This window comes from Protomyctophum bolini (genome assembly GCF_963924005.1).
Source record: "Protomyctophum bolini genome assembly, chromosome: 15".
Classification (NCBI taxonomy): Eukaryota; Metazoa; Chordata; class Actinopteri; order Myctophiformes; family Myctophidae; genus Protomyctophum; species Protomyctophum bolini.
This window is the reverse complement of record NC_137876.1, coordinates 20892479-20920455: the sequence shown is the minus strand read 5'-3', so window position 1 is coordinate 20920455 and position 27977 is coordinate 20892479. Positions and strand designations below refer to the sequence as shown.

Genomic DNA, 27977 nt, shown 5'->3' with positions numbered 1-27977 from the left:
ACGTTACACAGTATGACTTAAAAACAAACAAACAAAAAAGGTACCTGATGCAAGAGTCCATGAAGGCCTTGATCTGTGAGAACCGTTTGGAAAATACGCATCATTTAAGTCAGTGGTTTTCAACCAGTGGTCCTTGAGGGGGTTCCAGGTGATCTCCAGCTAAATGAGGGAGAGTCTGTAACCAAATGGACCCTCATTAGATCTTAAACTCGTGAGAGTGTAAAATGAAACCAAATGGACCTATATGGGTCCATTTGGTTTTATGTTACGCTCTCAAGAGTGGACATTTTACACTCTCAAGAGTAGAAGACATTATCGTTAAACATCTGCATGACTTGATTTACAAAAAGTCTACACAAATAAATAATGTAGAATTGATCTTTCGATCAACATTCGTTTAGTTTTGGGTCTGCGAGGCTGAATCTCATCAAATCGTGGTCCGTGGATCAAATGCCAAATACATAATGGACATTGATATGGTTGAAAACCACTGATCTAAGTACATGAGAATCCACTACTATGGTACGAGTACTAGTAGTCATGTGAGGGCTCACAATTCCCCCCCCCCCCCAAAAAATAGCAGATATACAAGCTCATAAGAGTTGTGTTGTGAACCATACAACTCAACTGTCGAGAGCAAAGAGCAAACATAATATAAAAACGGAATTAGTTACATAAAGCAACATTATAATGCCTAATTCGTGCTCCATACCGAAAATAGATCTACAAGCGCACAACCGAGCTTGTACATCTGCATTTTAAATCATTTAAATCTCTTCAATCTATGTAAAAGCGCTTTGGATAAAAGCGCTATACAAATGCAACATTTACCGGGTTGCAGACCAACTTCAGGGGACCGCCATTGCATGTGCGTGCGCCTCTTTGACGCGTTGCGAGCTTGTATATCGGCTATTTTAACTATCACTCAAATAGGCCATAAGAGGTTGACGTGCATGCCTATAAAAAAAAAGGGAATGTAAACAACTAAAAGTCTAGCAAGACAGGCAGCAGCAGTGGAGTCTGGTGGACAATCTGTCCGGTGATTAATTCACCCTTCTGGGCAAAGCAAACTGATTATTTACAGGTGTGAATGAAAAACGTGTGATGAAAAGAAATCATGAATGGCAGGCAAAGACAAGAGGAAGTCGTTGTGCTCTGGCCGTCACATTTGATCAGGTCTCCGTTTGGGAGGGAAAGGGTCCACATGTCATATCTGTAACACAGACACGAAGGACAATATGACGCCTTGGGATGACACTCATGACAGTATGCCGCCACTAACGAGGGACTAAATTGTTTTCTCTCCTATGGCACCAAGATGTGGAACGCCCTACCAACAGTCATTAAGACTCCTTGACTCACTCAAAACCGCTCTCAAAGGGCACCTACGGACGGCTGCAATTCGAAACTGGCCCCCGTAAAATCTGAATCCCCCCCCCCCCCACACTGTATATGTTTCTTTTCCCATTTTACCTCCATTATGATGAATTCCTGTTCTGTTCTTTGTCTATATAGAAGTGTCTATTTGTACGTCTCTAAATGTTTTGATGAATTGAACATGGTGGACCCTCTTGTAAACAAGTGTAATGCTTAATTGGGTCGTCCACTCACAGTTAACAGTATTTGTATTGAGTTTGTGCTTGAAATGAACTGTAATTCTGCAAACTGTTAATAAATATTTCAATCAATCAATCAAACTATAAGCAACTGGCAGCACACCATTTCCATTTCTGCTAAGCAACAAGCTATTATACTATGCTTAGATTTTATATTTATTTGATATTCGGATACATTTGCGCGACTGTAAAGATGAAACGGAAGTGCGGAGGAGGCTTCACTTCCGCTTTGTCGCTTACTCATGATCAGAGCTTCCGTTCTCCAGGCTGTATGACGGAAGCATTTTAAAATTGCAAGAGGCAACAGTCTGTCAACGCGAGACTAGCACGAGAGGGACATAATGGATCTGGACTGGCTTCCTCACCAGTTCAACAGTGCAAAGGGTCCACGTTTAGAAGAGTCCGTTGACCTGCTCCGTCTCAGGGTCCAGATCTATGTCATAGAAACATGGTCTGGTGGGCAGGCCTGGGATTGTAGGCATCTAGAAGGAACACAGAGTCACACTCACAACCACAACCATAATAATAATAATAAGGTTACGAATCACGATTAATAACCACTTTACAATTTACAATTTAGGCATTTAGCAGACGCTCTTAATCCAGCGACTTACATTAAGCAAGAACAAAACCTGGCGTCGCTATCATTTCCCCAAATCAAACCCAGTTCGTTTCCTGTGTTTTTCCCCCGTATGCATTAAAAACAGAATGTCCATTTAAAACAACGCATCGTTTGCCAAGTGCAAAAAGCGAAGTGCTTAACGCGTACAGCTGGCTGCAAGGCCGACTTCACCCTTGATACACAACAGAGGAAATGCGTGCGTCTAGTCAGTGCCTACCGTGCCAACCAGCGGGAACAGGAAGCCGGCGCCAACGCTGGCCCTGATGTCCCTGATGGGCAGGATGAAGCCGGTCGGAACGCCCTTCTTGTCGGCCTCGTGAGAGAGCGAGAGGTGGGTCTTTGCCATGCAGATCGGCAGGTTGCTGAAGCCCTGAGACGGTGACGAGACGGGCGTTATTCACCTCCATGTTTTTATCTTTCATCATTTTTTTTATGATCGCCACCTCTGCAAGGCGTATGTCAATTTGATGGCTTCAGTAACTTAGATGAATTGTAATTAATTATGCTTGTGCCCATGGTACACTAAACTGACTAAAGGTCAAGTCAAACTTTCAAGTCACATATACGTGTTCATATCTGGTGTCATCAGGTGTTATCACTTTTAAGTTTTATCAATATCTAAATGTTTATTATTTACCGATGCCAAATACAATAATTTGACGAACTGCTGAATTAAATTACTCATCAAATATGTATGAATAAAAATAATTCAAGAATTGCTCGATGACACCAAAGCAGCAACAAACCCCGTTTGAACCAGACACGTCACAAATTTAGAGCTGAATTGTTAAAAAGAAAGAGGTGCACGCATGGACAATGAAAACTAAATTGCGTTTTAAACGGTAAATAAATACACACCTTTTTGTTTGGTCGAATATATTGCAATGATACTGTGTGGGCGGCACACCTTTTGTGAACCGCCGACTGACTGACTTAACTTGAGGTTCGAAAATTCCGAACGTCACTTTAATTCTGTTCATTCAAAGCGTCCGAGAGTCAAATCAACAGCACAACGATTAAGGTTTGACACAGTATGGTTAGATAAACCAGTTAGGCAACACAGTCATACATCTTGACAAAAGCATTTAAGCAGCCTTGTTAAAACAGGTTTGACGAGATCATTTTGCCACTCAAGTGTCCTTGTATTTGTCGCCGAATGTGTTCACAGATGCTACAGGTATGTGCATTATTTAGATGGATGCATGACATCTGCTTGTCCACGGATGCCAAATACGTCAAAAGCGCTGAATCTTTTTTTTTTTACCACTCCATTTGTTTGATCACTCATCCCGTTGCTGGTTCTTTGGAACCGAACCTTCTCGAGCCATTTGGACCACAGATAGCTCTGTGTAGCCAACCTACTAGTTGGTACACCCCCTGGACATGACACCAGTATGCCGCAGGGACTTACCCCCCCAAACAAGCACTTGTGGAGCCAAGCAGGGAGGCACTCGGTACCATCATACTAGTCTTTGGTATGACTCGACCGGGGATTGAACCCCGTACCTCCGGGGGTGCATACTTAGTTTAGACTAGTCATTGGTTAGACATGGGTTAAGGTTAGCTTTAGGTGTGCTGTGCCCCGTGGGAGGTTAGGTTCAGGGTGAGGGTTTGAGATAGGTTGTAGTTGTAGGACTAATGACTGGTCTAACCAATGACTAGTCTAAACCAAAAACTGTCTAAACTAAGTACTGCACCCGACTGTACCTCCCAGTCTCACGGTGGACATCCTCTAACCACCGCTAAGAGCGTCCTCGAATAAGTAGTAACTCACAACTGTGCACACGTGCAGTAAGCAAGCGGTACCGTACAGACCTGTCTGGTGTAGCGCTCCACCTTCTCTTGGGCCGCGGGCAGCAGCTCGATGTCGTCCGCTCCATAGATCTTCTGGGCAATGACTCGAATCTTGTCGGCGATGGGCAGCTAACGGAGAATCACAAAGCACAAGTCAAGGGGCCGGAAACTAATCGATGGCTTGAAAAGATTAAAGCGAGCGACAAGAAAATGCAACAGCAAATCATTATGGGGTGGTTTGTTGACGGAGAGTGAGAGATCACGGCTGAGAGTTTAATGCATCGGTGGGAGAGAAAACAATGTGACACGGACGGGGCAGGAAATATACCCGGAGCGTCACTGTGTAAACCCGCGCGAGAACTTAAATACCTCCACGTCATAGAGGAACCTAAAGTCACTGGGGGCCCGGGCGGCCCTCTCGACGGCCTCCCCCAGAGCCACTGCACCGGCTCCGCCGTCGGCCCAGTGGGAGGCCCGCACGGCATCGAAGGCCCCGGCAGACTTGGCCACGCGGCAGATCAGGTCCAGCTCCGATTCCGTGTCGGTCCTGGTTTTCAGGTTTAAAAGAAAAAGGTCAGGAGGAATACAAAGGGCACGGCATCAAATCTAATTTGAGTTATTATAAGTACTGCACTTACAAATTTGAGGTATTTGTACTTGAGCATTTCCGATTTCCAATACTTTTACTCCACTACATTTATTTGAAAACTTTAGTTACTAATTACTAAATCAGATTTTAAAAAAAATCTTCCACATCCTGACAGTGTTTCTATGTCAGTCGTTCTTCGATTTTTAGCAGACCTACAAGCTCGTAGCGCGCGCTACGAGCTTGGAGGTCTGCTATTTTTGAAAAATCGTTTTTTAGAATTTGAACTCAGGTCAAAATGGGTTAAGTAAAAAAAAAGAAACACACACACACGAAAGCATTGACTGCAGCCACGACTGGCATGTGCGCGCATACACACACACACACACACACACACACTTACTTGAAAGCATTGACTGCAACCACGACTGGCATGTGCGCGCACACGCGCACACACACACACACACACACACACTTACTTGAAAGCATTGACTGCAACCACGACTGGCACGCCGAAGTGCTTGGCATTCTCTATCTGCTTATTCATGTTACTGCATCCCTTCTCCAGTAGCTCTAGGTTCTGCACACACACACACACACACACACAGGTGAGACTGAGGTGACCGAAGAGATAAACTAAAGCCTCAACATCTTCCCCCCTGTTCTTGCAGAGGAAAAGTATGACATTTAAGTCGCTATGGATGAGGACGAAGATGATGCATTACCTCCTCCACGTATTCCCTGGGCAGTGGCATCCCAGCAGTGACCTAAAAAAGCAATTAAAAAAAAAACAACAACAAAATAAGTAAATTCGCCGAGATCACAGACTGCAAATTTTTACTAAATCTGTGATGGGACGACAATCCTCCAGTTTAATGTTTCGTGTTCTTTTGGTGTTTTCGAGGTGGCTCCCGGGTGGCGCATTGGGGGGTAAAGTACCTGCCTGCCATGGTGGTATCTTTCTAGGAAACATTGCAGTTGTACATTATTTGTGTATAGCTGTCAAACGCAAGTAAATAGAAAGAGAGAACTCAGTGTTGTTTTTGGCAGCAAATTTCTATTTTAGTTTTAGTCATAGTCTCCTGAATAGTTTTCACTTAGTCTTAGTCACCTGGAATGTATTAGTGTTAGTCTAGTTTTAGTCGACTAAATGTCATAAGATTTTAGTCTACTAAATCTACAGGTTATTTAGTTGACTAAAATGTATTTCTGCGGGCCTTGTTGCCGTCATAATGACTTATTTTACACTTGCTGAAAATAGCCGATCTGCTATTTTCAGCATGCGTGTAAAATAGTTTTAGTCTAGTTTTTATTTGTTGATGAAATTGTCGGTATATTTAGTCTTAGTTTTAGTCACCATAGCATAGTTTTAATTTAGTTTCCATTTAGTTTTTCTTCAGTGGAAAAGGTAGTCGACGAAACATTTTCCGTCTTAGTTTTAGTCGACGAAAACAACACTAACATGAACCTACAAGAGGTCCACCTCCGTGCATCTTCAGGGCTCGGACGGTAGCCACCAGGACCACCACATGGGGCCTCAGGCCCGAGTAACGGCACTTGATGTTGAAGAACTTTTCCATTCCGATGTCGGCACCAAAGCCAGCCTCGGTCACTGTGTGGGACAATAAAGGACATCATCAAAAAAAAAGGCACATTTGAGTAATTTTTACCAGTGAATTTACAAAAACGTTCCCAGAATATATGACCTAATTTAAAGGCCTATATAACAATCGTTCAGTCTCAATAATGAGTCTCTTAGATCATTGTGTAATGCCCAAAGACAGGCAGCGTAGCAGAAATAAAGCATAGAATATAGTATAGTATAATTGAATTCCATTCCAACTTCTTCCGCTACACCACCTATATGGTCATAGTAGTATGTTGTGAGCTTGTAGATCTGTTCTTTTTGTCACGTCCGGTACATGATAGGCTGCAATCGCACAGGCCGTTCGGCAAAAACTACTTAACACAATGTGAACAGCCAAATAAATGCATAGCCAAATGTTTTTCCAGGACCTTTGATAAATTCCAAACCTTTTTCCAGGACAGGGAAATGTTTCTCTCACCTACATGGAGCATGTCTCTCCCTCTCTCTGTTCCACTGCACTCACCTACAAAGCCCTCGGGTCCAACCAGCTTCAACGCAATCTTATCAGCCAGGATGGAGGAGTTTCCGTGGGCGATGTTGGCAAAGGGTCCGGCGTGGACAAACACGGGGGTTCCCTGTGGACACAGACAGACAGACAGACAGACAGACAGACAGACAGACAGACAGACAGACAGACAGACAGACAGACAGACAGACAGACAGACAGACAGTAAATGCAACAGGCGGCAGACAGCAGCACACATAACCACACACCATTTGGAAAAGGTTCCAGTGAAAACTCTTGCTGATAACCAACACTTCAAAATGACTGGTTGACTGGATGGAAGCCAATGAGCCACTGTAAGCCAGCCAGTCTCGTCTGAAAGAGATGCAGGATTAGCTTGTTTTTGTTTTTTTAACCCATTTTGGGGCGGGAACCCCTTTCGGTGTTAGCATTATGTTGTGCTTTAGCTATTGAAAAATAGCAGATCTACAAGCTCATAGCGCGCCACCGAGTGGCGCGCTACGAGCTTGTAGGTCTGCCATTTAAAAACAATTGAAGAACGACTGACATAGAAACATGGCTTTTTCCGAAAACTGTCAGGATGTAGAAGACATTTTTTTAGAATCTGATCTCAGGTCAAAATGGGTGGTTAAATGGGCCTGCACCAGGCCCTTTCACAGTACAACAAATCTATATTATTACTAATACTACTTCATGATGGCGCTGCATGTTTCACCCACCTCCAACGTCTGCATCAGGTTGGGCTTGATGGCATCTCTCATCAGGACGGTCAGAGCACCACACACACCCTGGAGAGACGAGAAGAACGTAGTGTTTCAGCACTAAAAACCAGCATGATGAACATGATACAATGTTTAGACGCTACTGTGTAAGAATAGACGGCTCCAGAACACTCGGGGTTCAAGGTTGTACTTTGTTGTTAACATCTTGTGTACAGTCAGGCACATACGAGTAAAACTAATTTTAGTTTGGATTCCTAGCTAAGTCCCATAGCGGTCAATGTTATTTATTTTACGGGTGGGTGCAGGGGCTTAGGAAAGGGTCCATTTATCACTATTTTGACTTATTCCCCATTAGGCTGCTGTTTTCGAGGTACAGTACCTCCAGTTGGTACATCCTTTTTAAAAGGACAACTTTACAGAGGTTCAGGTTTTAGGTTGTCATTAGACAAAGTAAAAGTAGAGTGTATTTTTATTTTTCTTCTTTTGCCGCTTTCTTTCGTTTTAGTGATTTTAGCTATTTTTTACAGGCATTCGAACATGGGGCAAAATACGTCCTTTTTTGCAACATTTTACTGCGATTTCTTTCATATTTACTATAGTCCTATTAGACCAAGAGGCCAGATATAATTTATTGGGGTCTAGTAGGACTACGTATAGTAAAAAATATATATTTTTTAACCCACTGTATAGTAAAAAATATATTTTTTTTAAATTATTTTCAAAAACAATGGTACATATTTAGGACCATGTTCGAATGCCCTCGCCTCCCTGTCAAAAATCGCCAAAACGAAAGAAAGCAGCAAATAAAAATAAAGAATTACACTCATCTTTTACTTTCTCTAATAACGACCTAAAACATGAACCTTGGTTGAAAAAAAAAACAACCTAAAAACCTTTAAACAAGGCCAATAATGTATCCTGTGTACAGTATATACTGTAAATACATTTCGGGGGTCCCCTAGATGAAACCACAGGCCACTGACCAGGTCCTCGGTGGTGACGGGCAGCCCGGCGCGGCTCGTGGCCACCACCATCTTGGCCAGGCGCAGGCGCATGTCCGCCAGGCTGCTGGTCAGCGCCAGCACGGCCATGATCTCACTGGCCACCGTGATGTCGAACTGGGCCTGCAGGGGGGGACAGAGAGAGAGACGTTTCACATCCATCAGTGAGCATCAGTGTGTCACTGCTGGAGACAAAGAGGGGGACATTCAGTAGGACGCCGGGGAATACAAGAACACGCTCGCCCCCCCCCCCGGGGGTCAAATCCGGCGACCTTTGGAACAGTCGCCACCAGGTGTTCAGTAAAACTATGCCTAAACCTAACCTTATTCCTAAACTCAACCTCAATAAAGCTATGCCCAAAGATGACCGTATTCCTGAACTCAACCGGGAGTAAAGCTAAATCCACCAGTCGACTTTGAGGCTCAATCAGGAGTTGTAGTAGCCACGGGGGATAATCTAGGCGGTGGACATTGCTCTTGTCTTCATGTCTTTATGTATGGAAATTGTCTTGTTCTTTGTGTCATGTCAAAATGTGCGTATATGTGTTCTGCTGCTGGGTCGCAAGACACATTTCAGTGTGAACTGACAATAAAGTACCTAGATCATATCATATCAAACCTAACCTATTTAGGCACGTCATCGTTACAGACGAAGACGGCAGATCTTCCGCCATCCTGTCATCAGATTGAGTACACACTGTACAGGTCTCAAGTGGCCATGCTCACCTCTCTAGTCTGTCCCTTCTCAGTGGGTGACTGGCCGATAGTGATCTTCCTCAGGAAACGGTCATTGGTGTCCAGCACTGGAATGACACAGAAGACGGTATACGCATTCAACCACATGAACCCCCTAGCTTGGCGTCTTAAGATTCTGGGCATGTCAAGGTCAGGCGGACCGTTCTTTACAACACACACCGGAAAAGGAACGTTCCCAGTAGAGAACCCTGGCCTGGGAAACGCTGTTTCGGGTCCATTTGGTTTCATTTCACGCTCCCAAGAGTTAAATTATTGTTAAAACTCTCAACATGACTTTATTTACAAGAAGTCTAACAACAATTGGAGAAAGTAGGAGAACCCGCCGCCCGTAGTAGTGACACGTGTGTGACGTCATAGAGTGGGCGTGTACCTCTGTGCCAGGTGATGGAGGCGGGGTCCATGTCCAGTCTGGAGAAGCTGGAGATCTCCTCGTCCGTCAGCGTGGCGGGATCCGTCTTGTCGATGCCCAGTTTCTAGACGTCACACACGCACACACACACACACACACACACAGGTGAAGGGGGGGGGTTGTCTGGGAATCGGTGGTTCCCAAATGTTTCAGCACAGTCACCCAAAAGAGAGATTAGACGTTTGCCCGGGACCCCAACTAGTGGAAATAGCAGATCTACAAGCTCACAATGCGCCGCTTTGCGCCACGTTGTGAGCTTGAAGATCGGCTAATTTTCACCACTTCTCAAACATTTGCATTCCAATTTATTCTTCCTCTTCTTTGATTTCTTCATGAAATCAGAAAAAAAAAATCATTGAATTTTGTTTTTAATTACAATTAAAATAAAGGGACACCTAAAAATGTGTCTGTGACCCACAAACGGGTCCCGACCCACTGCTTGGGAAACGGTGTTCTAGGGAACGGTTGATCTTCATACATACTTAAACAAAATATAAATAAACAAAAATATATTATATAAATATAATACAATACAAATTAGGGCTGTCCAAGTAAACTAATTTAATGTACATTGTGAACAGATAGAAACTGATGACTTAATTGTGATTAATCACATTAACTAGGTAATTCATGTGATTATTGAATAAAACATTGAATCGCTGGACAGCACTAATATAAATCCACACGCTCATTAACCATTAACCCGAGAGGTATGTCTGTGACTCAACTCAGGATCCTGGCAATAAAACAATGAATACAAAAATACAATTAAACATTTAACTGTTGGTATTAATTAACCAGTGATGCATTAGTTATTTCTCAACAGTGAACCATAAACATTGTGTTATTTCTTGTTGCTGTCACAGTCTTGTGGCCTAATCTAGTGGAAACAGCACAGCCCTGATAGATGCTCAGAATGAATGGAGGACAAAATGGGTCAATAACTCCAAAAGCAAATACCTGTTGTGGTCAAATTTTGACAGCACCCGATGACTGGAATGACTTACAAAAACCTCTACAACTGGACAGACGGCTTTCAAGGTCTCCTTTAGGAAAGTCCCTGAAGAAGACCTCACAGGTCGAAACGTCGGTTTCCGTTAAATACATTTCCAACATCGTGGCTATACGAGTGTGCTGCCCTTTTTCATTGCCATAGAGGCCTTTGGCATCTCCTCAATTCTTTCCTTCCTTTCCCATGCTTTGTTTAGGGACATTCTCGGAGACGATAACTCGTTGTTGGCGTCGTTACCTGCAGCCTGTTGATCTGGACGGGGGAGAATTGCCTCTGGCCTCCACTGAGAGGCACCAGCCGGGTGTACAAAGCCTGAGGAGACGGTACGGTACACACAATATTAATATTTGATTCACAACCTTCATTTAGGCCATTTAGGGCCTGACCTCGAAATAAAAAAAAATATTTTCACGATTTTTCAAAACAATAGCAGACCTACAAGCTCGTAGCGCACCACCGAGTGGTGCGCTACGAGCTTGTAGATCTGCTATTTTTCAATAGCTAAATTATAACACAATGTTTAAAACACCAAAAGGGGTTCCCGCCCAGAATGGGTTAAGCCCAAACCACACCAGTTGCAACTACTCGCAACACAACTAGTCACAACTCCTTGCTACAAAACAGTTTTAAGGTCAACCACACCAATGTAAAATCCTTGCAACTGCCATTGGGGATAAATGCATGCAAGTGGTTGCAAGGAGATGAATGCATGGCGAATCATTGGTGCGGTTCAGGCTTGAGCCATCTATAGAAGCCTATTTTCCACCACTCGGTACAAATGAAAAGGCCCAAATTGTTGCGAGTTTTGTTTTATCTCACTGGTTCTCAAAAGTGGGGGTCCGGGGACCTCCAGGGGTCCTTGAGGAGGTTCCAAAGGGGTCCCCAGCTAAATCTGTGAGAGTAAAACAAAATGGACCCTTATGGGTCTGTAACTCAGAGTGTACAAATGGAATGGTTACACTCTTAAGAGTTACATTATCACTGAGAATGATACGATGTCAGAGATTTAAAAAAATTTACCAAATGGGGGTCCATGGTCTCTAATACATAGTGGGGCCGGGGGGGTCCATGAAATTAAAAGGTTAATGATAACCACTAGCTATAGAGGCTGTGGAGGATAGAATTTAGCAATTTGGCGGTCCTGGCAAATTTATATACTATAAGGCATACAATCGGAATGGCAAGAAATGCATTCAGTGGTAGATATGGCCTTAAACAAGTGCAATATCACAAAATCCTTATCCCTAATAACTGATGGTGCTGTATTGGGGTTTTTTTTAAGTGGATTTTAGTAATAATAGTATTTTTGATTTTCTTTTAACTAGCAGATTGAAGCCAGTGAAACGATGTCGTTCTCTTATGCATTGTATGCATCTGCTGCTGAATGACAATAAAGATATCCATCTTTTATCCATCTATCCTTAGCAATGCTACCGTCATGATAACACCACTGGGGGGCAGTGTTGTCTATTTATTGACATGGCATAATGTGGGACATAATCTCACACAAAGTGAATCACAAGTCACAACAATAAAAAATCACACCTGTGTGAACTGAGTGGTGCAACTCCTCTCTCTCTCTCTCTCTCTCTCCCTCTCTCTCCCCCTCTCCCTCCCTCTCTCTCTCATTAGCAGGCAACAGTCTGTCTCTCTCTCTGTTTCTGGCATACAGCACCCCTACTGGTACTCATTATGGTGCTCATTAACACATACATAGGCGAACACACGGACACATAGGTGAACACATAGGCGGACACGGACATTGCTGTTCCTTGGGAGTGGTTGCACCACTCAAAAAAAAAACAGGGAGTATATTTGCCTTGTCGGTCTGGGTGGCTTCGTGGAACATGCGGGCATCGACGGCGGCCGCCACCAGGTTGTTGGCGGCGGTGATGGCATGGATGTCACCGGTGAGATGGAGGTTGAACTGAAGCCAGGAGAAATAAATTATCAAATCGATCAAGAATACAAAGCCTGAGGAGACGTGTACGGTACGGTATACACACACAATATTAATATTTGATTCACAACCTTAAAGGTCCGCTGACATGCCCCGAAATTAATATGGGTGGTACAGCACATCACGTGGTCTGACTGAAAACAGTTTGAAACAGTTTGAAACGGGGCTACGGCGCTAGCAACAAGTGGCTATAGGTCAGGCTAGCGTTTTTGACGGTACATTTAGCGTCATATTGGCTATAAATGTAATTGAAAAAAATTATTTTTTCGCCAGAAATGCTTAGTTTGAATGCAATTGAGGTTGGCGTGGGGTTTTTTAGGGGAACTGCAGCACAAGCGCAAATTTTGGACTGGAGTCCCATGTTCCCCCGGTCGCCAACACCCCTGTCTGCCCGCTCTGAGACCTCTCAGCCCCGCAGCGCGACAGTCGCGACTACGGACGGTCTGCTGTTGTCTGGCCGCTGTGAGAGCAGCGCGACTACTGTTCTTTTCCCCTCTCAGCCGCAGGCTGACATGTACACCCTCGCTCTCACTCTGTAATACCGTAGTTAGTTACCACAACATTGTTCAAGTGAACTATAGTGTGTTTATGTTTGTATTCATTGTAATAATAAATATCGCTATGCCGAGGCATAGTCTTGCGGACGAGATCATGAGCCTCTACGGGGGACTGGGCATGTGTGTACACACACACACACACACACACACACACACACATGCAATGGCACGGAATCTCTTCCCCGCTGTCATGCACTATAGCCACGGCTAAAAGTTGTGTGTGTGTGTGTGTGTGTGTGTGTGTCTGTGTGTGTGTGTGTCTGTGTGTGTGTGTGTGCGTACACACATGCCCAGTTCAATGCAGGGACCTGACCAGAGACTATACGTCCGTCCGTCCGTCCGTCCGTCCGTGTGTGTGCAGCCTGCATCTGAGACGGGCTAGACTATGTTGTCATGCGGAGCGACGCGGCGATAAATAAAATAATCATAGCGATATTGATTATTACAATGAACAAGCATAAACACACAGTTCACCTGAACAATGTTGCGAAAAAATAATTTTTTTAATGAGACTTTCACCCAGTATTCAAGCTAAATGTGACACCAAAATAGTAGCATAAGTTGCTATGCTACCACGGCCACCAAGCCCGGCGAGCCCGCATAGAAGTCGTTGGGGAAAGCTTTCGCCACTCTGACGTCAGAATCATGATAGCATTGTTTGATAGCAGTTATTAGCTCCCGAGGGGCGTGTCAGTCTTCCTTTAATTTAGTGCCATTTAGGGCCCGACCTCGAAATAAATAAATAAAATCTTCTAAATCATCCAGTTTTCTGAAATAAATATTTTCACGATTTTTCAAAATCGTGGCTAATAGTTCCTGTGGAACTGTTAACCGCTTGGTAAAGTGAAGAAGAGAATGCCGTTCGGTACCTCCTCCATTGGAATGACTTGTGAATAGCCGCCTCCGGCCGCACCCCCTGCACATGCGGAGGAATAACAGAATACAATTAGAATACAATTTTGAGGTCCTTTTTTCCCCCCTTTACTTCCATTTTTAAATACGTTCTACTTCTACTCCACTACAACTCAGAGAAGCACGTAGTGTACCATTTACGCCGCTGACATCATTTGACAGCTTTAGTACGGTAAGTAGTTATTAAGACAAAACATATTAACCACTCAAGCACAATTTTATTAGAAAATGCTAGAAAGAGGCTAATTGAGACACTATTCCTCTCTGCTCTGGACTACGGGGACATTATATAGAAAAACCAATCAGCTATACCACACTTAAACGTTTGGACTCTGTTTATCATTCTGCCCTCACTCAGATTTAGAACAGGCATATTGTACAATGATGTTGGTTGGCCCTCCCTTGTGACTAGGAGACACCATTCATTGTTTTTTAATTTATCTATAAAGCTTTAACCCATTCTGACCTGAGATCAGATTCTACAAATGTCTTCTACATCCTGACAGTTTTCTGAAAAAGCTATGTTTCTGTGTCAGTCGTTCCTTCGATCTTTCAAAAACAGCAGACCCTACAAGCTCGTACGCGCATCTGCTATTTTTCAAAAGGGGTTCCCGCCCAAAAATGGGTTAATTGGGAGTTCACCCTCTTATTTAAATTAACTTTTAAAATGTAAAACTCATTTCTTATCACACATGCTCTCAGGACTACTCAAAGTGCAGCGGCCCGCACACTTGGAACACCATATAGACTTCACTCAAGCACAGCTCTCTTGTTTTCCTAGGTCGTTTTCTGTCGGACATATCAACTTTGATCAAATCCCTTTGTTTTAATTGATGTTGCTAAACTATGTGATGAAATGTTCTATTATTAATCTTTTTTTCTTTGCCCCTCCCCCTCCCTTTTTTTTTTTTTACATTGTGTTATTTTTTCTTTTCGTAAAAACAGGGTCCAAGCCCTCAATGTGTTCTCCGAGAACTAAATAAGAGGTTGACATACTGCTCACAACGCGATACACAAATGACACATAACAGCCATCAGTGAGTGTACTGTACTCTACTGTATAATAACCCATTCTGAACGGGAACCCAATTTGGCGTTAGCATCATGTTATGCTTTAGCTATTGAAAAATAGCAGATCTACAAGCTCGTAGGTCTGCTATTTTTGAAGAACGACTCAGGTCAGAATGGGTTATAAATCAGACCAGTGTGTGTCCAGTGGAAACCTCGTATGAATCTGATCTCAGGTCAGAATGGGATAATAATAATCTTGACCTTTGATGCCGAAGGTGGGTCCCTGGGAGGGCTGGCGCACGCAGGCGAACACGTTGCGCTTCATGTGGGCCCCCAGGGCCTGGACCAGGCCTATGGTGGTGGTGCTCTTCCCCTCCCCCAGGGGTGTGGGGGTGATGCTGGAGACACACAAGATATGGACGTCACACACACACACACACCGACAACAGCAGGAGTTCTGCCGTACAGTAGCCGTGGTAAAAGGTATTACGCTCCAATGTAGTGGTTCTAAAAAAAACGCATCGCCTCTCTGTCCCTCCTTTCTCTCCGTCTGTCTGTCTGTCCGTCCTTCTCTCTCTTTTCTCTCCCCCGACGCGGTCGAGGCAGATGGCCGGCGCCCACCCTAGAGTCGGGTTCTGCTTGACGTTTTCTTCCTTTAAGTTTTTCATTAACACTGTCCCAAAATCGCTTGCTCTCTGGGTGGGATCTCTCGGTCCTTTGCTCTACATGTAAAGTGTCGTGAGACAACTTCACATGTTGTGATTTGACACTTTAATAAAAATTGAATCGATTTCAAGGACCCCCCCCAGTTTGATATGCACTAGGCCAGTGGTTCCCAAACTGGGTATCGAGGGTCCCCAAATTATTTTGGGGGACCAGATGATTAGCAACATTGTTTTCTCACTCACCAGTAAACAAACCAACATACATACAGGGTATCTGCACACTTCTAAATGTAATGACCTGACAGTAATACCAAATTGGCCAATATATTACGTAAGAAAGAGCTTGTGAAAAGAGCCGATCTACAAGCTCACAACACCTCGCACTGAGCTTATAGTTGGGCTATTTTCATACATTAAAAAAATAATAATCATATAATATTTATCCGTGCAGCCGAGTCAAACTAAATGTCTCGTCAGGGTGTGGCGGTCCCCAGTTCAAATAAGTGTGAATTCTACTCCGAGAGCGTGTATACAAGTGAAACCAAAAAGGGGTCCATTTTTGGGTTCCGTGTGTATACGCTCTCTCTCAGAGTAACGCTAAACCAACGGATCCAATCCATTATTACCCAGTGACCACCACGTATCTGCCGTCGGGCTGGGAGCGCAGGCGCTTGATGACGCTCAGCTGGACCTTGGCCTTGGTCTGTCCGTAGAGCTCCACCTCGTCGGACAGCAGGCCCACCTCTCTGGCCAGACGCTCGATGTGCTTGGGCACGCAGGAGCGGGAGATCACGATGTCACTGAAACAGACACACACACACACACACACCTTATCCATCAGAGGGAACAAAAGAAAAGAAAAGAAAAGCACCAAGCCATGTCACACAAACTCACAGAACCCTGTATAAAGAGTTATACAGTGTGTGTGTGAGGCATGGGCTCCCTAGTTTTGTGTAGTCAGACGATCCCTACCGACGCGTCTGGTAGGGATGACACTAGAGACAGTGCTGACCTGGGTACAGCAGAGTGGATGACACTAGAGACAGTGCTGACCTGGGCACAGCAGAGTGGATGACAGAGACAGTGCTGACCTGGGTACAGCAGAGTGGAGGACAGAGACAGTGCTGACCTGGGTACAGCAGAGTGGATGACACTAGAGACAGTGCTGACCTGGGCACAGCAGAGTGGATGACAGAGACAGTGCTGACCTGGGCACAGCAGAGTGGATGACAGAGACAGTGCTGACCTGGGTACAGCAGAGTGGATGACAGAGACAGTGCTGACCTGGGCACAGCAGAGTGGATGACAGAGACAGTGCTGACCTGGGTACAGCAGAGTGAATGACAGAGACAGTGCTGACCTGGGTACAGCAGAGTGGATGACAGAGACAGTGCTGACCTGGGCACAGCAGAGTGGATGACAGAGACAGTGCTGACCTGGGTACAGCAGAGTGGATGACAGAGACAGTGCTGACCTGGGCACAGCAGAGTGGATGACAGAGACAGTGCTGACCTGGGTACAGCAGAGTGGAGGACAGAGACAGTGCTGACCTGGGTACAGCAGAGTGGATGACACTAGAGACAGTGCTGACCTGGGCACAGCAGAGTGGATGACAGAGACAGTGCTGACCTGGGCACAGCAGAGTGGATGACAGAGACAGTGCTGACCTGGGTACAGCAGAGTGGATGACAGAGACAGTGCTGACCTGGGCACAGCAGAGTGGATGACAGAGACAGTGCTGACCTGGGTACAGCAGAGTGAATGACAGAGACAGTGCTGACCTGGGTACAGCAGAGTGGATGACAGAGACAGTGCTGACCTGGGCACAGCAGAGTGGATGACAGAGACAGTGCTGACCTGGGTACAGCAGAGTGGATGACAGAGACAGTGCTGACCTGGGTACAGCAGAGTGGATGACACTAGAGACAGTGCTGACCTGGGCACAGCAGAGTGGATGACAGAGACAGTGCTGACCTGGGTACAGCAGAGTGGATGACAGAGACAGTGCTGACCTGGGTACAGCAGAGTGAATGACAGAGACAGTGCTGACCTGGGTACAGCAGAGTGGATGACAGAGACAGTGCTGACCTGGGTACAGCAGAGTGGATGACAGAGACAGTGCTGACCTGGGTACAGCAGAGTGGATGACAGAGACAGTGCTGACCTGGGTACAGCAGAGTGGATGACAGAGACAGTGCTGACCTGGGTACAGGCCTCTGCAGGTTCAGCTTGGTGTACGTCAAGTTCCATTTCCCTGGCTGGTATTGGTCCAGGAAACGCTGTGCACTCTGGACTGTGTTCTACGCACAGACAGAGAGACACAGACAGACAGACAGACAGACAGACAGACACACACACACACACCCTCATCATCGAGTAACTCTCTCTCAGTCAGAGTTTGAGCTTGTAAATCAGCTATTTTCAAACAGCCAGTGTAGGCTATATAGGATTAAAGTGTGCATGACCGTAGCCTAGTTTCTTCTCTTGGGCTCACTTTCATAGACTGTATATGGTACAGATCTGTGTGTCATCAAATGTTTCAGTGAATAGAAACCCATGTGGAAACAAGCCAACAGACAGACATTGCCTTACAAACCCATGCCGTGCGGGCGTCTGAGCACCGCCCGGCTCATATGACTGTGAATGTGTGGCTCCAGGCGGCCCCGTAAAGACATCAAGCGCTATTCTCCCGTCACACAGCCTACTTGCCGAGCACAACAAGGAAGTGATGTGGCTCGCTCTGGTGGCGCACTTTTGTGAATTCAATATCGTTTTATTAGGTTAATATTGCTATACGTTTGTAACTGTTTCAGAAAAGCAAAAAGACACTCGAGGCCCCAGCTTACTGGGTATTTTACAATGGCTGCTTTCTTTTCTGCAAACTGTTAATAAAGTATTCAATCACTCGATCAATCACTGCTTATTATTCTCACTGCTTATTACGTACATACCCCCATGTGCATGGCTACAGTCATGGTACATACCCCCCATGTGCATGGCTACAGTCATGGTACATACCCCCCATGTGCATGGCTACAGTCATGGTACATACCCCCCATGAGCATGGCTACAGTCATGGTACTACATACATACCGCCATGAGCATGGCTACAGTCATGGGTCCAACCCCGCCGGGCACTGGGGTGATGAAGCCAGCCTGCTCCTTGGCCGAGCTGTAGTGCACATCGCCCACAACGCGCTTCCCACTCGCCTTGGTCTCATCTGAGGGGGAAACGAGGGGGGGGGGGGGGAAAGGAGAAGGAAAAAAACAACAACATGTGAGGTCAGCGAGTGGTACAAATGGCCACTCGAGGAGAATAATGTGTTAACTAACCTCGTGTCTGTACGATGAGCTATGGCATACCTGAATTTCCCTTTGGGGTTTAATCAAGAATCTATCCGTCTGTAGTTTGACTGACATGCACGGCGAACACTAGGACAGAGCCTTTCTGAAAGCACGGATGTTTTTACCAACCAGGAATGTGATTGATGCCACAGTCGATGACCACCGCTCCCTTCTTGATCCATTCCCCTTTGACCATCTCCGCCTTACCGATCCCCACCACCAGGATGTCTGCTCGGCCCACCTGGACGGAGATGGTAAATGGTACATTTATATAGCGCCTTTATCCAAGGCGAATTCACCCATTCACACACACACACACACACACACACACACAGACCGACGGCGGAGGAGGAAACCATGCAAGGAACCAACCTGCACATCGGGAGCAATTAGGGGTTCAGAGTCTTGCTCAAGGACACTTCTGACACCAACTCTGGTGGAGCGCTGGGATCGAACTGGGAACCTTCAAGCGGCCACTCTACCCCTAGCCTGGGCACCATTTCATTTAGGGTATATGATCCTGTCGGGAGCGGATGATATCGTTACGTCATGTTGTCGTATTCTTTTGTAGTCGACAGGCAGGAACAACAGGCGGCAACTTCCTTTTCCCCTCAAACCGATTTTTCTAAAAAAAAAAACCCTACAGGCTACGAGAGCTTTTATTGAGGGAAATTTCCCTCAATAAAGTTGCCGGCCTGTTGTTCCTGCCTGTCGACTACAAAACAATACTACAACATGACGTAGCGATATCATCCGCTCCCGACAGGATCATACAGACTTTTGAAACAGAGACCGGGCTTTCCTCCGAGTTGGTGGAAAGCCTGGTGAGGCGAGGTTACTCTACCGCTGAAACCACGGCCGCCCGGCAGACGGCAAAGGACAAAATCTCTGCATGTGCTGCTCAGGTTCAACCAGTCTAATGCACGAACTATACTACAACACCTTCACCGTGCAACTTAACAACAAGACATAAAAAAGTGAGAAGTGAGCCGATCTACAAGTTCGCAGCGCCAGTGGCGTGCACAGATAAGACACTAGGGCATGAGCACCACCTGCACTTGCCCTGTGGACAGCAATGTGCCCTTTTGGGAGAAAGAAAAAAATACAGTTTCTAATATATTATTTATGCCCCAAAATCAATAAATCTCACACTATTAAGGCAGCCGGCCGGTTCCACGTGCCCATTTTTCACTTGAGCACCTGCCCCTCTAAATGTCTATGCATGCCACTGCACGCCACGCCACATGTTCAGAGCTTTTAGATGAATTGTGGATTAAATAATAAATAGTAATAAAAACAAATAGTTACCTTTGGCAAGTTAAATAGCACAACAAACAAAAACACACACACACACACACACACACACACACAGACACTACGTATATAGCCCATAATCGACAATGGTGCATAATACATCTGCTTGCTAGGCATGCAATGTTTATCAAAATGTTTGTTCCGTTATTGGTCTGATGACTGTTGGTTAAAAGACACGTTTTCTTAAAGAGACATAAACGAATGAAATCAATCATCAAAATATGTTTTGCATTCAAGTGACTTTTTGGGTTAAAAGCTGCAATGAATGTTTGTCACCAAGTTGCTAATTTCTAACCTAAAATGTTTTCAGATACATGTATGTTCTAGTGTGCCGATTAAGTTCACAATGAGAAATACACCTGGGCGTCATCTTGAATGAGACTCAAAACGCAAAATGTAGTTCTGTAAATAAAAGCCGGCGTGTTTGGAGGAACGTGCAGCTATGGGAATCACACAGGTGAATGAAATCAAGATTAATTTACATTCATAAAAGTGTAATCACGCAGCACATTCACTCATTCACAGGAAGTAACATTGGCTTTTTTATTTTGTGCATGCCACTCTTCAGGCATACTACTGTATAGATGCCTTGCTAGTCATGGTGTGATTGGCTGGTTGATGGCGAGTCTCTCAACCAATCGGTTACCTCTGCGGGCAGGTCTGCGGTCTTTGAGTGACAGGTGGTGACGGTGGCGTGGCTCCAGAGCAGAAGGTCATGCATGGGCGCGCCGACGATCTTGCTGCGGCCAATCACCACGGCTCTCTTCCCCGCCACGGACACACCTGTGGACGACGAGCGGCCAAATGGTCACCTCCGTCAAAACAGTGTTCAAGTTCATCTTTTACCCACGAGCTCTAGTTGAGAAACTCGAGCACCTTATGGGTGCTCCCATAAGCTTTTTGGGACCAATCACCATCACCGTTTTTATTTTTTATTTTTTCCCTCTCTTCTCACGATCAGCCGATACCAATACCGGCCGTGTGCGTAAGGAGAACATTTTAATACTTCCAAAATTAGTCAAGGTTAGCTTTATTCCTGACGTCAAAAGCCACGTTAAAACCGTTCCCGTGTGTGGGGAGGTAGAGGAGAATGTATATAGGCCCGTCACAAAGATGCAAAGCGATATATGCCAGATTGTATTGACTTTTATACAATATTACTACTATATATCTGATTGACCTTTATACCACGGTATAAAAGATGGGGTTTCTCCAGATTGACAGTCATTAAATGACTCCATCGGTCATATGTTTTGGAGTGAAAATCTGATGATTTAAAATGATGGCCGATCGATCGGAGCACCTCCAACCCCGCATTATGTTATGCTTTAGATATTGAAAAATAGCAGATCTACAAGCTCATAGCGCGCCACCGAGTGGCGCGCTACGAGCTTGTGGGTCTGCTATTTTTGAAAAATCGAAGAACGACCGACATAGAAACATAGCTTTTTCAGAAAACTGTCAGGACGTAGAAGACATTTTTAAGAATCTGATCTCAGGTCAAAATGGGTTAATACAGCCTCACAATAATTCATTATAAAGCAACACTTTATCGATATAAACTTTATTTACATGTTGGCTATTCAACCATAGACGATCTACAAGCTCAGCTTGTAGATTCACTATTTTCACCGTTGTAAAATAATCGCTCATAATCGAGTGTCGCGCTACGAGCTTGTAGGTCTGCTATTTTTTTTTTAATTCGTGGAAATGTGGTGCAAATCTTTGAATATATATTCTCTCAGAGCGAATTTTTTTAACTCTTAGTTTCTAGGGTGGGGCTCCCTGGAACAACATTATTGTCAGATGGGGGGGGGGGGTCGGCCGGGGCCAATTGCATATAATCTTGGGGGTAACCTTGACATGAAAATGTTTGAGAAACGACCGACACAGAAACAGAGGGTTTTTCAGAAAACTGTCAGCATTTAGAAGACATTTTGCAGAATCGTCCTGGGGTCTAAAATGGGTTAAAGGTAGAGTAAGTGATTTCACTTAATTCAAATATCACTTATGTTTTTGTTTTGTTATGATAATCCTCTCTACTATAGAGTGTGCTGACCATATAATGAGTCCCTCCCTGTCCCCAGTTAACCCCTGGGGGTCAAAAAACCTTAGGTTTCGTTTTTGGTTCTCTATCCTGATTGGATGAAAGGCTGGGTCCCAAGGCAAAAACGAAACCTACGGTTTTTTTGAGTGAAATCACTTACTCTACCTTTAAATGCATTGTACAGTACGTGGCCCATTCCCCCACTCACCGGTCTGTCGGATGAGCTCCATGCAGCCGTTAGGAGTGCAGGGGATGAAGCAGTCGGCCAGGTCTCCGCGAGACAGCTTCCCTGCATTGATGCTGGTCAGCCTTATAGACAAAGACAAAACGACAGAGAGAAACCATCTGAACGCTGGCCCGCGCACATTTTGTAAATGTGAACCGGGTGAAATTTCAGGGTCGTCATCATCATGTCAAGCTGGCGTGCGTGTGTTCTCTCTCTCTCTCTCTCTCTCTCACCCGTCCACGTCCTTCTCTGGGGCCACGGCGTTGGTGACCTTCTCCGTGTCGACCTCGTGGAAGGAGTCCAGAGGAAGCTGGACGATGAGGCCGTGGATGGACGAGTCCTCGTTCACCTCTTTGATGCTGCGGAGAATCTATGGACGAAGTAAAAAAGAATCTTGATTGTACTCAATTGAACCGTTAACCCTTCCGGTCCCAAACACGGCTGCTCTACCTCCTGAGCGCACGCACGTACGTATCGTATGTGCGTGTGTGCGTGCGTGCGGTCAACTGTGGTTTTGCGGCCCCATCCCTCACCTCATCCTCGGTAGCGGTCTTGGGGAGTTTCTTGTGTGAAGCGTTTATTCCGATCTGTTCAGAAACACGGGGTTAGTTCTAAAACACCAGAGAGATTGCATACATGTAAGGAAGGTATGTATTATATACACAGGCATAGTGAATAGTAAATATCAGGGCAAACTGATTTCTTTACCTCTGCAGCTGCTTTGAGCTTCATGCTGATGTAAAGCGTTGAGTCATCCCGGTCTCCCACCTACAGATACATGTCAGTGATTATGCCATTGCTGTTCAATGCTCGTCAGTGTTCATTCCGTTGACCAAAAGTCAACTACGGAAACTAAATAAAAGATTAAAATGTTAGGCAGTAGAAACTCCCAGTGGAAACAAACACGACAAGTCATTTCATTTTATGCTTGGTTGTGCGTATAGGTGTCGCTGAGGTGTCACTGTCAACTAGACTAAAACATTTGACTAAGATTTTACTTAAACTAAACTAAACTATTCAAAAGACCAAGACTACATGCAAATTACAAGCATAATACGGGCAACCCTTGGGCACCAGCGATTGTGTTTCTGTCACTGAATATCAGAACATTATGAATAGAAACGTGTTTGGCTTGTAGGCATTGTAATTTGTCTCCAATAAATCCCGTACACGGTCTTCACTTGCAAAACATCTTCACTCGTGTGAAGATGTGCGTTGAAACGTATCAACTTTAAAAAATGCTTTTTTTAGGGGCGCCAATGCAAGGCTTTCCGAAATCACATCATAGGCCAGACAAGTCTATGGAAAAAATAAAAATTTGCACAAAGGTTTGAGACCACTGCATTAACAGTTTAACACCCAGATCCATACAATAATGACCACCTTGCACTGACCTGTAAGACCACCAGACCGGGGCTGAAATTGGGGTCCAGAGTTTTCATTTGCTGCACCTGCTTCCTCAGCCTCTCCCTCACCTGGCTGGGGTCCAAAGAATGGAAGAGAATTTTAGATTTTTAGTCTGGGGGGCAATTCAAAAGTTTTAACTTTTTTATTTTGCATTGCCATTGCCACGAAAATGATTGATGATTTCTACTGAAAACCATGACATGATGCTGAAAATCCACTATTTTCCTTATTTAGTTTATGATGCTTTGTATGGTCCCATTAATATTATCCTTATATTTTAAAAAGATGATTAATCCTCATGATGGGACCATTAAGGACAGATTGCACTCTGATGGCGGTTACTTGTCTAACATTAGGCATGTCCGTTAGCGTTTAACCACTTACACCTTATACTTCATTGACCGTCACCCAGTGGTCTAGATTAGAAGGCCCCCCCCCTCCCTTTTCATCTCTACACCATATCTCTTCTCCCCAGATTAGGGATGCTAGGGTAAGGGTTCATGTCATGTGGTCAAGAAACTGGACAGTTTTCACATGAATGCTGTGTTGCCAGAGACTTGAAGCTATAGACCTCCATGGCCTGGCAGCCCATGAAGCAAAGTGAGATTGGAGATGGGTGACTGCTATGCAGCTGCTGAACAGCAGATAGCACCTTATTCTCGCCTCTTTGCACAGATTGCCCACTTTCACTGACGCTTATACTATTGAATGCTATGAATTATCGGTCTCTATTCTACTCCCTATTCAGGAGTAGACTTTTATAATTAGTGTTTTGAATGTCGTTTGATGGACAATAAAGCTAACCTTGAACCCTCGAGTCCCAATGAACCAGCAGGACATAGAAAGTAATAACCTTAACCGTGATGAATGCACCATGACGGACAATGTTTTCTGGAGGGATTGATACTTTGAACATTTGTCATTTTGTGATGATGAAATAGTATCTCTGAGCGGACACCAGGCCATTGCAGCAAGTCGTTCACATTTCAGGTGAATGGTCCAAACGTTATCTTAATGCCAATAGAGAACAGAGGGACAAACATTTGCAATACGTTAAAGATGATACAAAGCTATAGGCACATCATCAGATAGACGTAAAGATAAGATAAAGATTACGCAAGGCCTGCCCTTAAGTGTTTTGATCTTGCTTTTCTACATTTATTATGGCACTGGTGGGGGGGGGGGGGGACAGAGCTTAAGCTTAAGATGTGTGCTTTTTAAAGTGTGTAGTCAACATACACACAATTGTGTTACATACAGTACACACAACTCCTATTCAAGACCTGCATATGAGTTGTGTGTATGCATGCATGCATGTATGCAAGTCTTGGATCACACAACCTTTGTCTGTGCTTTTGGTCTTACAGGGGTTGGGCTGCTGGGCACCTGATCATGTGATGTACAACACTGGTCCGAGTGACCGTGACACAAATGACTCTTACATGGACGGGTACTTCTTTCAGAAACCCCAGCCCCACCACGACTATATAAACAGTTGGCAACACGACGCTTCTGAATGAATGCCAAAAGGAGGTTTCTGTGAAATGTTGCAGAATGGATTCTAAGCTCTTTTACTAGTCCTAAAAAGGTGTAGGATTGTCTCAAGAAGAGCCTTCAATCCCCAGCCTGTCTGAGAGGACAACCATTCGTCGAACATTATTATGACTCGACACAATGACACAGCAATATCTCTACGTGACACAGTTCAAACAAAAAGACACAGACCTCGCACTTTTGTACCCCGGATTTTAACCGGAAGTTTTTACCATTGAGCTAAGAGAGCCAGCCTGCATGCTTGCACAGGAGATGCATTGAATCTTGACCATCAGGCCAGAATTCCTGTCAGTTCCCGTGTCTAGGTGAGACATCATGACATTTGACACGATCTAAATGTCTCAGTAGAAGAGCAGGGAGACAAAATGCGACCCCAATTGTATACGTTGTATACGAGATGTCGGTCCTTTTTGATCATATCGGTGTCGGCGAATATGCCAGTCTAACCACCGATTCAACACAGGGGTAAGGGGTTGACACTATGGTAGGTAAATAAAATGTTGGGGCATGTGGAGTTTGCTTTCGAGTTGCCCAAACTGCAAGTGCACATTTGAGTGAGGAGTCCGCTATTAACAACACCAGATAAAATAATTATTTTTATTATTATATAAATAGTATTCTCTGGTATCGGCTAAAAACAGAAACGGTGGTATCGGGATCAGATCGGGAACGAAGAAAGTGTAACGGGACATCCCTAATAAGTTATATATATATTATTAACATACTCTACCATACAGAATGTATTCATTCAAGAAGTTGCATAGTGCAACTTTAACTAATGTAACTAATGCCAATGTCTTCTGAACCAGACACACTGAATTTACTCAAAGGAAGGCTTTTTCTACAACAACAAATATCCTCACCCAGAAAATAGGCGATAAAAGCTTTTGAGAGTTTGTCGATTCAGAAAGTTCCCCCTATGACATGCCCAGCCTAGGGATGCTAGGGTTCAAGTGGCTAAGAGAGCAACAATCCCTTAAGTTGGTGAGATAGATGGCTATCATAAATGCATCCACAACCTAAATACTCCTAGAATACCCTGTGAGGCTTACACCCTAGGGTTCAAACATATAGCCTTGATTGTATGAAAATGTCATCCATTTCTACCCACAGTTCAGCTAGGGGAAGAAAGTGAGGGGCATCCACATAGTATTGTTGCATTCTGATTTTTTTTTAAAGTACAAGGTCAAAGCCTTCCTGGAATAACTAGGCCAATTTCATGCATAATAGACCCAAGCACTTAGAAACACAACACCTGTCTCCTTCAGCTCTGACAAATCGACCTCCAAATGACAGCAGTTAGTGAGGACAGAATGCAAATAACTGTACATGGAGGTGATGAATGGAACCCTGGTCAGTCATTTGAATTAAATAATTAGCTAATAGGTAGTGTGAGGGCCAGGGGCAGTTGGCTGCAGGCCATGGCCATCTGTCTTGTGACAAGCATGTGCCACTGATTGCTGCACTATCAAAGTAGTGTTTTGTCTCCTTTCAAAACTTGTAAGTGCATGAGCATTGAATTGGCAGTACAGACATGCTTACGCCATATTGTTAATTGTTATTTATTTGATTTTTGAATTGTTTGTTTTGTTTATAAGCTTATATGTAGTGGAAAAATAGCAATGCAAGGCATTTGGTTTTGAATATAATCAGCTCTAAATGCCATAAACGTGTCTATCAACATCACCACAGGTCACTCCCCATGCGTAAAGGGCAAAGGCTACAATATTCAACTTATTACATAATGCCTAAACCATTAATCCTTCACAAAACACACTGGCCAAAGTTGACCCTGGCCTGACTTCAGAGGGTAATGGCACCAATTCAAACTTTGCCAAACACTATACGTCCAGTTTTTCTTATTTCTCAGCCCGAGTTATTAATAGGAATACAAACATTTCATATTATAAAATCCATGCAGAAGATTTTGATGCACGTGGTCAACACACAATGCCACCTACCTATAACAACAACCAATTCATTGTTTGTCACTCAAGTTCAAGACAATCAATAGATATACCAGCACTGTACGCAAGTCTTAAGCGTTCCAAAATGACCAATAGTTGAATGAATGAATTGGTTAATAGCCTATAGAAATGGACATAAATTCAGAAGCAAGTATGAGCAACAGTTAGCCCCGCACACAGACGCATGGCTCAATTATAGCTGCTTCTTCATCCATTCAAAGTATGCATGTACTATTAATAAGATGAATAAATGAAATCAACTTACGCTGAAACCTCTTTGCCACTGATGATTTGAGCTGACATGGTGTGAGCTGGCTGGGGACAGTTGTGAGATGCAGATGTGTGTGAGTGTCTATCTTCACACTGCTGTTTAGAGAGAG

The 27977-nt window shown here is 44.4% G+C and overlaps 1 protein-coding gene across 1 annotated transcript; it reads right to left on the bottom strand.

The window, feature by feature from the left end:
* Positions 1 to 408: 408 nt before the first annotated feature.
* mthfd1b (methylenetetrahydrofolate dehydrogenase (NADP+ dependent) 1b) lies at positions 409 to 27977 on the bottom strand. The gene is made up of 28 exons (XM_080784740.1): positions 27863 to 27977; positions 24064 to 24148; positions 23378 to 23437; positions 23203 to 23256; positions 22903 to 23039; positions 22652 to 22752; positions 21043 to 21179; positions 19212 to 19323; positions 18831 to 18958; positions 17940 to 18037; positions 16364 to 16537; positions 15334 to 15470; positions 14019 to 14065; positions 12452 to 12559; positions 10870 to 10944; positions 9582 to 9684; positions 9182 to 9258; positions 8438 to 8578; positions 7452 to 7520; positions 6730 to 6841; positions 6091 to 6230; positions 5344 to 5385; positions 5098 to 5198; positions 4402 to 4579; positions 4054 to 4161; positions 2456 to 2608; positions 1982 to 2098; positions 409 to 1213 (listed from the first exon to the last, which is right to left on the bottom strand). The coding sequence occupies exons 1-27, from the start codon at positions 27898 to 27900 to the stop codon at positions 2009 to 2011; spliced, it is 2805 nt and encodes a 934-aa protein (XP_080640866.1). The 5' UTR covers positions 27901 to 27977; the 3' UTR covers positions 409 to 1213; positions 1982 to 2008.

What these genes read in the sequence shown, in the direction of transcription:
- mthfd1b (XM_080784740.1), bottom strand. Translation starts at nt 27,900, where the DNA reads ATGTCAGCTCAAATCATCAGTGGCAAAGAGGTTTCAGC. An exon ending in CCGGTCTGGTGGTCTTACAG is followed by an intron (nt 23,438 to 24,063) that starts GTCAGTGCAAGG and finishes ATGTATCTGTAG; the next exon opens with GTGGGAGACCGGGATGACTC. An exon ending in AGCTCAAAGCAGCTGCAGAG is followed by an intron (nt 23,257 to 23,377) that starts GTAAAGAAATCA and finishes GTTTCTGAACAG; the next exon opens with ATCGGAATAAACGCTTCACA.